Source organism: Ranitomeya variabilis, chromosome 6 (assembly GCF_051348905.1).
Source record: "Ranitomeya variabilis isolate aRanVar5 chromosome 6, aRanVar5.hap1, whole genome shotgun sequence".
NCBI lineage: Eukaryota > Metazoa > Chordata > Amphibia > Anura > Dendrobatidae > Ranitomeya > Ranitomeya variabilis.
Genome location: NC_135237.1, coordinates 230,236,017 through 230,248,418, shown reverse-complemented (window position 1 = coordinate 230,248,418; position 12,402 = coordinate 230,236,017). Strand labels below are relative to the sequence as shown.

The 12,402-nt window shown below is 47.7% G+C and overlaps 1 protein-coding gene across 1 annotated transcript in view; it reads right to left on the bottom strand.

Moving 5' to 3' along the window:
- Positions 1–12,402, bottom strand: part of SLC6A19 (solute carrier family 6 member 19) — a 752,476-nt gene that overhangs the window by 430,741 nt on the left and 309,333 nt on the right. Inside the window, exon 4 of the mRNA XM_077269478.1 lies at positions 3,768–3,949. Within this exon, the coding sequence (XP_077125593.1) occupies positions 3,768–3,949 (182 nt within the window). The remainder of the gene's footprint in view (positions 1–3,767; positions 3,950–12,402) is intronic.

Genomic DNA, 12,402 nt, shown 5'->3' with positions numbered 1-12,402 from the left:
TCAGAAATAACATGAGCAGAATCGCCGCAGTAAAAGCACAACCTATTCTGACGTCTGAATCCTTGGCGTTCAGCTCTAGACACAATCCTATCACACTGCATAGGCTCAGGACTCCGCTCGGAAGACAACGCCATAGTGTGCACAATTCTGCGCTCACGCAAGCGCCGATCAATTTGAATGGCCAGTGATAGGGAATTCAGGGACCCTCATAGTTTATCCTCACATATATGAATCCTTACATGACTTGTGTTTCACCTCTCTTGCTGTATCACTACATTCTTTCAGTTACGTGATCGAAACTACCGACAAACCCTATATTGCTTAAGGGAATAGTTAATAACGGTGTTGGTAGTGGGAGCTATCAGATAGTAATGATTAATGAGCGTTGTCCACCCTAATGATACTAATTATCTACATTCTGTATAAGAACGGTACTTTTCCATGTGAGAATATGCTTTTATCCAATCAATGATGTGTATACCACTTTTACGTGAATGCCCTTTGGAGGAAGGGTATATAATGTCACTAGGGAATAAAGTTGCTATGATTGTTTTCTATGCAGATACAATTTGTCTCTGTGTGAATTCATCATCCGCTCGAGCGTCCTCATAAAAATATTTGGAAACCATCCAATATACTTTGGTCCAATTGAGACCACCCTAACACCAGAGACATAGAATCACTCAGACCTGCAGGAGTGGGGAACCCCACCATAACGTCTTTAACAGATTCAGAAAGACCCTTTCTGAAAATTGCCGCCAAAGCATCCTCATTCCACTTAGTAAGCACAGACCATTTTCTAAATTTCTGGCAATACGATTCTGCCGCCTCTTGACCCTGACACAGGGCCAACAAGGTTTTCTCAGCATGATCCACAGAATTAGGTTCATCATACAATAACCCAAGCGCCTGAAAAAAGGTGTCTACATTAAGCAAGGCCGGATTCCCAGATTCCAGGGAAAATGCCCAATCCTGAGGGTCGCCACGCAACAGAGATATGACTATTTTTACCTGCTGGATGGGATCACCAGAGGAACGGGGCTTCAGAGCAAAAAACAGTTTGCAGTTATTTTTAAAGCTCAAAAATTTGGACCTGTCCCCAAAAAACAGATTAGGGGTAGGAATTCTAGGCTCTAAAGCAGGAGTCTGCACGATATAATCAGAAATACCCTGTACTCTAGCAGCAAGTTGATCCACACGAGAAGCAAGTCCCTGAACATCCATGTCAGCGCCTAACTTCTGAGCCACCCAGAGGTAAAGAGGGAAAAAAACCCACAACAGAGTACAGAAAAAAAAATGGCTCAGCACTTTCTTTCCCTTCTTTTGAGATGCGGTTAACTCATTGTTGGCCAGTTGTACTGTTATGATCCGGTGGCCTAGGAGCGGCATGAGACGTACTCTGGAGAATGTGGTAACTGTACTAACCGCAGACCCTGGACTCTGCAGGGTAATCAATACAGGGGAGGACAATTTTATATTACAGGATGATTTATGTAAACTAGAAGCTTGGGCTGATAAATGGCAAATGAGCTTTAATGGGGATAAATGTAAGGTCATGCACTTGGGTAGAAGTAATAAGATGTATAACTATGTGCTTAATTCTAAAACTCTGGGCAAAACCGTCAATGAAAAAGACCTGGGTGTATGGGTGGATGACAAACTCATATTCAGTGGCCAGAGTCAGGCAGCTGCTACAAAGGCAAATAAAATAATGGGATGCATTAAAAGAGGAATAGATGCTCATGAGGAGAACATAATTTTACCTCTATACAAGTCACTAGTGCGACCACACTTAGAATACTGTGCACAGTTCTGGTCTCCGGTGTATAAGAAAGACATAGCTGAACTGGAGCGGGTGCAGAGAAGAGCGACCAAGGTTATTAGAGGACTGGGGGGTCTGCAATACCAAGATAGGTTATTACACTTGGGGCTATTTAGTTTAGAAAAACAAAGGCTAAGGGGTGATCTTATGTTAATGTATAAATATATGAGGGGACAGTACAAAGACCTTTCTGATGATCTTTTTAATCATAGACCGGTGACAGGGACAAGGGGGCATCCTCTACGTCTGGAGGAAAAAAGGTTTAAGCATAATAACAGACACGGATTCTTTACTGTAAGAGCAGTGAGACTATGGAACTCTCTGCCGTATGATGTTGTAATGAGTGAGTCATTACTTAAATTTTAGAGGGGACTGGATACCTTTCTGCAAAAGTATAATGTTACAGGGTATATATTAGATTCTTTGATAGGGCGTTGATCCAGGGAACTAGTCTGATTGCCGTATGTGGGGTCGGGAAGGAATTTTTTTCCCCATGGTGGAGCTTACTCTTACCACATGGGTTTTTTTTGCCTTCCCCTGGATCAACATGTTAGGGCATGTTAGGCTATGGGTTGAACTAGATGGACTTAAAGTCTTCCTTCATCCTTAATAACTATGTAACTATGTAACTATGTAACTAGAAGTAGCCGTGGGATGTACCTACCAATCCTAGACACCTCGACACAGCCGGAGGACTAATTAACCCTATAGATAGAAAAGGGAAAACTATATTGCCTCAGAGAAAATTCCCAAAGGATAGGCAGCCCTCCACAAATATTGACTGTGAGAGGAGAGGAAAAAACATACACAGGCTGAAAACAGAATTTAGCAAAGGAGGCCAATCTAGCTAGATAGAAAAGATAGGAAAGAACTATGCGGTCAGTATTAAAATACTATGAAATGTCCACCACAGATAATACAAAAAAACTCCACATCAAACTAAAGACATGGAGGGTAAATCTGCCTCTCCAGAGATTCCAGCTTGGCTGCATAAATCCTTACACAGATAAAGCTGGACAAGAAAAAACATGCAATGCACTAAACCATGAGGCCCACAACATGTGGGCAGAAAAACAAGCAGAACTTATCTTGTAGAAATGAACTGCAAGCAGGAGCGACCAGGAAGGGATGTGAATCCTCCAGAAACAATGAACGACTGGCACTCACTAAAGGGTGAAACCAGACTAAATAGCCCCGTCCGAAGTGGACGCACCTGATGACTGCTGTGAAGGACAAACAGCAGCACTACCACTTATAACCACCGGAGGGAGCCCAAGAGCAGAACCCACAACAGAATTCACAACATCCCACCCCCTGTGCGCCCGCCAGCTTGCATTAAAATACTCACCCAGCTCCCGCGATGCTTCCTCTCAGCACCGCAGCTTGTCCTGTATGAGCGGTCACGTGGTACCGCTCATTACAGGGATGAATATGCGACTCCCCCTCCCATAGAACTTTATTTTAAACACAGAAAAATAAAAAAACCTTGATTTTTCATTCCTTCTCTCCAGCGAACGCTGCAGGGGAGAAGGAATGAATGCCGGCTTCAGCACCACACGCAGGGGGGACAGCGCTTAACTCTAGCGCTGTCTCCTGAACGGTCCTTGTGGTCCTCAGTCGGCACACGGGTGGCACATGGCTGCCGCGCGTGTGCCACACTGATGTGCCACGTGAGCAAACGGACACACGGATACGGATAACTCCGGTACCAATTTTTCCGGTACCGGAATTATCTGGACGTGTGAGACTGGCCTTACACTGTGTTTTTTCAGGATTTTTGAGTGGTTCTACTCTGAATAATGCTAGAAAATGCTTACAATTTTTTAAAGAGAATCTCCTATTCATTTCTGTGTTGATATGTTCTGATCAGCTGTAATCACGTACATGTCTCCACTTACATAAAGCATTCATGAATTCCATTTTATGATTTTTTTTTTTATCATACCTTGCCTGTTGTTTCAATCCCCCTGATGGTGCACACATAGAGTACACCCCATGCGCATGCCAAACTAAGCACCAGCCACCACTGAAGTGTGCCTGAGTCTTCAATACTTGTCGAGACATTCAGCGTTTCTCTGTACCAAAAGTAATCCACAGGAGAGCTTCTCACACACTCTGATTCCAAACCTAAAATTATAACATTGTAAAATATTCAGTAGTTGAATGCATTTAGAATTCAGAACATTCCGGCACGCAAATGTGTGGTCTATAAGCCATATATGCATTTGTTCTTCAACACTCACAGCTCAAATCCTTAAATAATCCTTTTTTGGAAGGTTTGGTTATTGCACCATCTTGTGGTTGCAACTGCTGCCAAGTTGAAAAATAGACAACACAAGTTTTTTTAGGCTAATCTGTGCTTTATTATGATACACAATGTAAGCAGGTACTGCAGCGCCCCCACTGCCACAGGGCCGAGGGGTACCCGGTACCGGGCCTCTGAGTCTCTGTTCTGGGGTTGTCACGGTGGCTAGACCCGGTCCGTGACCTGCTGACGGGTGCCCAATGAAAGGTGTGGATGGTGGTGGTGGTGTGGTGCAGTAAATAACGAGGACACCAGGTTGCAGTCTCTTTACCTTTTTACTGAAGGCTTCTGAGTCCTCAATCCAGAATACGGTTAACCGGGCTGTGCAAGTCTGGCCGGTCCAATGGCACCTCCAGAGTTCCCTTTGCAGGTGGAAATCTGTGCCTACCTTCCTGCGCTTGTGTGTTGTGGTCCTCCCCTGCTGTGCTTACGGGATAGTACCCACAACTGTTGTGTCTGTTTCTCGTGTTCTCTCACAACTCGATTCTGATGTTCTCCCTGTACGTCCCCCTGATCTTACGGTTAGGACGCACCCGTATGACGGGGAGGCTCGGAGCTCTTCCGGGACTCCAGCGTCGCCCCACTCCTGTTGTTACCCCCCTGTGTCTTCCTGGGTCTGGGTGAGACAGCCCGCCTGTAACTGACTGTCCTGCCGTAGGTTTGAAGTTTGGCTTGGAGCTCTATACTTCCTCGGCGTTCCGGCCACCGGTTATGCGCCTCAATAGGATGTTGCCTCGTCTTACAGCACGACTCCTACTGGTATTCTCCTTGTTGTGTTGATCTCGTTTCTCACTCAGCACAATAAACCTCGCTTCTTATCCTTTCTTGGAGTACCGCCGCTATATCGTGCAGGCGCGGTCCTGTAACGTTCTCTCTGGTTGCTAGGCCTCTGTCAGGATCCCACCCCTGACAGGGACCCCTCCGAATCTTCCCCTACAACACCCTCTGCCACAAGGTGTTGCCTGGTTCCAACCCAGTCAGCTTCTTCTCTAACTTCCTATCTAACCCCCAGTTTTACCAGACTGTGAGGAGTGGCCTAATGAATAGTGCCCTTAGCTCCCCCTGGAGGCCAGACTGTGAAATGTATTGGTGTCTGTGATACCTGGTCAGATGAACTCCTTCAGTGCCATCAGACGTACCATAGCCCCCCTTAGTGGCGGAGCTACAGTACTGCAACGACCAGGACTCTGGGGCGCTGCACTCCCCCCCCAGTTAAATCCAGTACTCCTGGACTGGAAGAAAACAACAATACATGTCAGCAAAAAGACATACAATTTTGAAAATGCAAGTAAACTTTTTAACAGAGCTTCCCTTTATGGGAGGTGAGGACACTTGAACGTTACAAACATAGTTAAATACTTTAGCTAACATACTATAAATACTTTTCTTACCCAACCGGGTATTCTACTAAGTGCAAAATCTTTGAACAATAATTTAACTTTGCCTTTAAGGACGTACTCGCTGAATCCACTAAAGACCTTCTTATAACACATTATAAGGCTATTCAACGTTTATGCATTCTCCTTCTTTAAATCTGCAGGACCGCCTGTCCTAACTGCTCCAGACCTACTGCCTCTCCTTTCTGTACAGGACCGCCCCTTTCCGCCCGGGCCTACTGTCCTTCCACTACTATACACAGTAGAGAACATATCATTTTTCTTTCTGTTCAAAATCACTGAGCCATCTCTGTATGGCTCCTAAGAGGACTCACCACTAACCCCTACGGGTTCACTTCCTGTCCTCATTTTCTAGCACATTATTAAACATTTTCTATTAAATAAAACATTAAACTTCCTTCATTACTTTCTTACTGACATGTATGCAGGACGCTATGTCTACCCCTACGGGTCTGCTGCATCTTTCTTCTAGCTTTCACCTTTACAGGACTTTATTTCAGAGCACATTACCAACATTTCTTACAATCAACTAGTTAGTTACATTTAACTTCTTTCAAGACATTATTGCCATTTAACCATCTTAAGGCAACACTGTTCATAAGTGCAAATATGTGAACATCCCCTTTAAGAGGGGACCAAGTCTCTATGAGGTAGTTCAACTTCTCAAGCTGCAAGTCTGTTTGCAGTAAGGACTCCGGTGCTGGTTCTGCGACCAGTGTCTTCGCAAAGAGTCCTTTCTTTATGTAAAACCAGTAGAGAGCACCTTTAAGAAGGTGCAAACTATTTACAACATCAGTTTTTGAATCATTCACCGTCCATGATTCGGCAGTCTCTTGATAACTGAAGCAACAAGTAGAAAACAAACAAAAGGCAATAGGGATCCCGGGTCAACAAAGGGATCCCTTTAAGAGTTAACCCTGGACGGGTTTTAGCAGCAAAACAGCAGAGAAAAACAATGAACTATTTACAATTAATAAAGCATTCTTGCTTACTCAGATTGTTAGGATAGTTACTTGAACCACTCAGGAGGCAGCACCGGCGGAGGCAACCCCCTAGGGTATTGCGCACCGCCTGGTACTGCGTAAGGGGATGTGTTGTCCCATTTGGGGGTCTGCGTACCCACTGTCTTCAGTTCTGGAGCAGCACGAGCACCACCCACCTGAAGAGGTGCCTCCTTGGCCACGAGGGTGGTTGAGGTGACGATGCTGCATGTCGTGGTCTTGACCATAGTGCACGTTGGAGTGACCTCGGTGGTCCTGGTAACGATCATGGGCTGACCACAAGGGGGCACCTTTGCTACAGGGGTCAGCTTCACTGGCACCTTAATCGGGGGTGTCACAGGGTTCTGCCTCTTGTGGACATTCAGGGCAAACCACCCCTTTTCCCCAAAGTGCCTGGTGTAGCTAACTTCGTCCCCCGGGTAGAGATCCCGGTCTGGGTGGCCCTCTCTGAGATGCGACTCCACGTCCCGCCGGTTAACGAAGACTTCGGCGTATAGGCCCGGCTCCTTAATAAAGCCCCAGCCTCCGCGGAGCTTGAAGGTGGTGATGGTGCCCTGCCTGCGCGGGGCCTGGTGAGCGGCGGGGTCCTTGCGGGCCCGGTCCTTGACCGCCAAGTCTTTTTGATGGTAGGCCTCTAGCCCGGCCTGGTATGCCTTTTCCTTCTCCTTCCACTGCTGTTCCAGCTGGGTCTGGTATTCCTCCCAGCTCAGGGCCTGCACCATCTCCCCTTCCCGTGTCTTCACCCTGGGGAACCCCATGAGGTTGGATCCTGGGTTCACCCAGGGGCAGACCGTGCGTTCCGCATGGGTCTCACACAGCAGGGTAGTTGGCGTAATCGGGGCTTTCAGGAGGTGTTCCATGCCCATGGCCTCCTCCCATGGTAACAGGCGTTGGAGTCTATGGGTCCCAGGGAGAGGGGGTGCCGCAACGGGGCCTACTAGCAAACCCTCTGCCAGCGGGACGGGGTCGGCGGACTCACCGGTCAATGCAGGCTCCTCCTCCGTGGCGGGTTCCGCTGGCGGTGTCGGCGAGGGCCTCAGCAGCAACTCCGGTAGCAGTGCAGGATCCGATGCCAGAGGACTTCCTTCCGGCGCTACCTGGTGCGGGGCCTGGGCCTTCACGTTCAGCTGAAGGAGCTGGTGGATCAAGTCTCCCATCTCAGCCTGCAAGAGATCAGCGCGTCCGTGGAGAATTGGCTGCGGTGCTCGTCCGGGTAGTTACATAGTTACATAGTTACATAGTTACATAGTTATTAAGGTTGAAGGAAGACTGTAAGTCCATCTAGTTCAACCCATAGCCTAACCTAACATGCCCTAACATGTTGATCCAGAGGAAGGCAAAAAAAACCCATGTGGCAAAGAGTAACTCCACCATGGGGAAAAAAATTCCTTCCCGACTCCACATACAGCAATCAGACTAGTTCCCTGGATCAACGCCTTATCAAGGAATCTAGTGTATATACCCTGTAACATTATACTTTTCCAGAAAGGTATCCAGTCCCCTCTTAAATTTAATTAATGAATCACTCATTACAACATCATACGGCAGAGAGTTCCATAGTCTCACTGCTCTTACAGTAAAGAATCCGCGTCTGTTATTATGCTTAAACCTTCTTTCCTCCAGACGTAGAGGATGCCCCCTTGTCCCTGTCTCAGGTCTATGATTAAAAAGATCATCAGAAAGGTCTTTGTACTGTCCCCTCATATATTTATACATTAAAATAAGATCACCCCTTAGTCTTCGTTTTTCCAAACTAAATAGCCCCAAGTGTAATAACCTATCTTGGTATTGCAGACCCCCCAGTCCTCTAATAACCTTGGTCGCTCTTCTCTGCACCCGCTCCAGTTCAGCTATGTCTTTCTTATACACCGGAGACCAGAACTGTGCACAGTATTCTAAGTGTGGTCGAACTAGTGACTTGTATAGAGGTAAAATTATGTTCTCCTCATGAGCATCTATGCCTCTTTTAATACATCCCATTATTTTATTTGCCTTTGTAGCAGCTGCCTGACACTGGCCACTGAATATGAGTTTGTCATCCACCCATACACCCAGGTCTTTTTCATTGACGGTTTTGCCCAGAGTTTTAGAATTAAGCACATAGTTATACATCTTATTACTTCTACCCAAGTGCATGACCTTACATTTATCCCCATTAAAGCTCATTTGCCATTTATCAGCCCAAGCTTCTAGTTTACATAAATCATCCTGTAATATAAAATTGTCCTCCCCTGTATTGATTACCCTGCAGAGTTTAGTGTCATCTGCAAATATTGAAATTCTACTCTGAATGCCCCCTACAAGGTCATTAATAAATATGTTAAAAAGAAGAGGGCCCAATACTGACCCCTGTGGTACCCCACTGCTAACCGCAACCCAGTCCGAGTGTGCTCCATTAATAACCACCCTTTGTTTCCTATCCCTGAGCCAGCTCTCAACCCACTTACACATATTTTCCCCTATCCCCATTACTCTCATTTTATGTAACAACCTTTTGTGTGGCACCGTATCAAAAGCTTTGGAAAAGTCCATATACACTACGTCCACTGGGTTCCCTTGGTCCAGTCCGGAACTTACCTCTTCATAGAACCTGATCAAATTAGTCTGACATGAACGGTCCCTAGTAAACCCGTGCTGATACTGGGTCATAAGGTTATTCCACTTCAGTTACTCCAGTATAGTATCCCTTAGAATGGGGGAGTGTTCTACTTCCACCCCACATTCGGGTTCCGAGCTGCTGGCCATGGCGTCCTCCATGTGGGTCGCTTCCTGATCCTTTTCCCGCTCTCTCCTTCGTGGGCGGTTTCGTTTCCTCGGCCTCCGCCCACCATTAAGAATCAGGAGGCGTATCTCAGCTGCTGACGGACACGTCCTCACGGTGCAGAAATATTTAGACTGGGCAGCCATTGTCTTTCGCGCTCTTCAGCTTGTCTACGCCCACTCCACGCCCCTCTTCTTCTCCTGCGCTCTCCTCAGCGCTGTAATGGCGGTGGATTTTGACGGCAAGTGGCACAGCACAGTCTTTGCAATAAATCACAGTCCAAGTATAATAAATCACAGTTCCAAGGCACACATGACCTGATTCTTCAGGCTTAAGTAGATCCTGTTCGTGACGCCAAAATTGCAGCGCCCCCACTGCCGCAGGGCCGAGGGGTACCCGGTACCGGGCCTCTGAGTCTCTGTTCTGGGGTTGTCACGGTGGCTAGACCCGGTCCGTGACCCTGCTGAGGGGCGCCCAATGAAAGGTGTGGATGGTGGTGGTGGTGCGGTGCAGTAAATAACGAGGACACCAGGTTGCAGTCTCTTTACCTCTTTACTGAAGGCTTCTGAGTCCTCAATCCAGAATACGGTTAACCGGGCTGCGCAAGTCCGGCCGGTCCGATGGTACCTCCAGAGTTCCCTTTGCATGTGGAAATCTGTGCCTACCTTCCTGCGCTTGTGTGTTGTGGTCCTCCCCTGCTGTGCTTACGGGATAGTACCCACAACTGTTGTGTCTGTTTCTCGTGTTCCCTCACAACTCGATTCTGATGTTCTCCCTCTACGTCCCCCTGATCTTACGGTTAGGACGTACCCGTATGACGGGGAGGCTCGGAGCTCTTCCGGGACTCCAGCATTGCCCCACTCCTGTTGTTACCCCCCTGTGTCTTCCTGGGTCTGGGTGAGACAGCCCGCCTGTAACTGACTGTCCTGCCGTAGGTTTGAAGTTTGGCTTGGAGCTCTATACTTCCTCGGCGTTCCGGCCACCAGTTATGCGCCTCAATAGGATGTTGCCTCATCTTACAGCACAACTCCTACTGGTATTCTCCTTGTTGTGTTGATCTCGTTTCTCACTCAGCACAATAAACCTGGCTTCTTATCCTTTCTTGGGGTACCGCCGCTATATCGTGCAGGCGCGGTCCCGTAATGTTCTCTCTGGTTGCAAGGCCTCTGTCAGGATCCCACCCCTGACAGGGACCCCTCCGAATCTTCCCCTACAACACCCTCTGCCACAAGGTGTTGCCTGGTTCCAACCCAGTCAGCTTCTTCTCTAACTTCCTATCTAACCCCCAGTTTTACCAGACTGTGAGGAGTGGCCTAATGAATAGTGCCCTTAGCTCCCCCTGGAGGCCAGACTGTGAAATGTATTGGTGTCTGTGATACCTGGTCAGATGAACTCCTTCAGTGCCATCAGACGTACCATAGCCCCCCTTAGTGGCGGAGCTACAGTACTGCAACGACCAGGACTCTGGGGTGCTGCAGTACCAAGATGCAGTAAAGCAGGGAATGCAGAGCAAGGGTTAACACAAATGCAGTTTACTTTATAACCATAAGCTCTTCGCAGGGAGGTAAAAGATAGTTGACAATATGATTATGATATAACACAACAGTCTTGTTACTCAACTTCACTTATCGTGACTTGACTGTTCCTTAGTTGCTTGCAGCCTGACAAAGGGAGAAACACTGGCAACTGTCGGCACTGAGTCTTCAGGCGTACTCTGCCAGCACATAATCCAGCTTCTGGCAGCAATGGGCAGTCTCCGGTTTTGCCCATTGAGGCCCTAGTCCATTAATCTGTGTTGCTGACGTGAGAAGCGCCATAAGAGTCTTGGTCCGATGCATTTTCCGCTGTACACCCGGCAACAGAGAAAGGGGGTACAGCTCACGATCCTGCACCTGGCACTCCCCTCCCTGCCTCACTGAGCACCCGATGCCTCACATGCTCACTGACTTACAGGGGCCCTCACTTACTCTTTAGCGCGTCTCAGCCCCGCTCTTCCTCTCCCTCTGCAGACCACGGATCACTCCTACTTCCTCTCTCTTCTGAGGGGGAAACTCTGCACTTTTCCAGCGCTGCCCTCTCGCTTCCCTGTCTCACCACGCCCCCTCTCACCAGGTTAATCAGTCCGGTCTGGCTCCCCATTCTTTCCGCCAGGCAACAGTGGACGCAGCCTCAACAGTTCCAGACCTGGCATTGCGCAAGTACCTGCAGCTCGGCCTTCCTGATTACACACAATGCCCATACACATTAAGTTTTTTATTTCTGCCTTTCCTCCCTCCTGAATCTCACTTCATTCCCTGCCCCCAATTTGTATACATGTGGCTCTACCAAACTTGACAGTTCCCTGTGTTTATTACCTAACCTGACTGCCAGAGCTGGCACCGCCAAGCCACAGTGTCCAGCCCCGCCCTCTGTACAGTCAGTGGCTGTCAGTAACCTGCCCATGTGCTGATCTCTGTCATCACTCCAGCATTAGAAATAACAGAGCAGTGTCTTTTTCTGCGGAAAACAGCACAATCTGTTGTGAATTTGCTTTTTGCTCCCTCTAGTGGTTACTAGTTTTTTGACTCTGGTTTTTCTGTCATTCCTTTTATCCGCACCTGGGTCGTTAGTTAGGGGTGTTGCTATATAAGCTCCCTGGACCTTCAGTTCAATGCCTGGCAACGTAGTTATCAGAGCTAGTCTGCTGTGCTCTTGTCTACTGATCCTGGTTCCAGTTATATCAGCTAAGTCTGCCTTTTGTTTTTTGCTATTTGTTTTGGTTTTGTATTTTTGTCCAGCTTGTTCCAAATCTATATCCTGACCTTTGCTGGAAGCTCTAGGGGGCTGGTGTTCTCCCCCCGGACCGTCAGACGGTTCGGGGGTTCTTGAATTTCCAGTGTGGATTTTGATAGGGTTTTTGTTGACCATATAAGTTACCTTTCTTTATTCTGCTATCAGTAAGCGGGCCTCTCTGTGCTAAACCTGGTTCATTTCTGTGTTTGTCATTTCCTCTTACCTCACCGTCATTATTTGTGGGGGGCTTCTATCCAGCTTTGGGGTCCCCTTCTCTGGAGGCAAGAAAGGTCTTTGTTTTCCTCTATTAGGGGTAGCTAGATTCTCCGGCTGGCGCGTGTCAT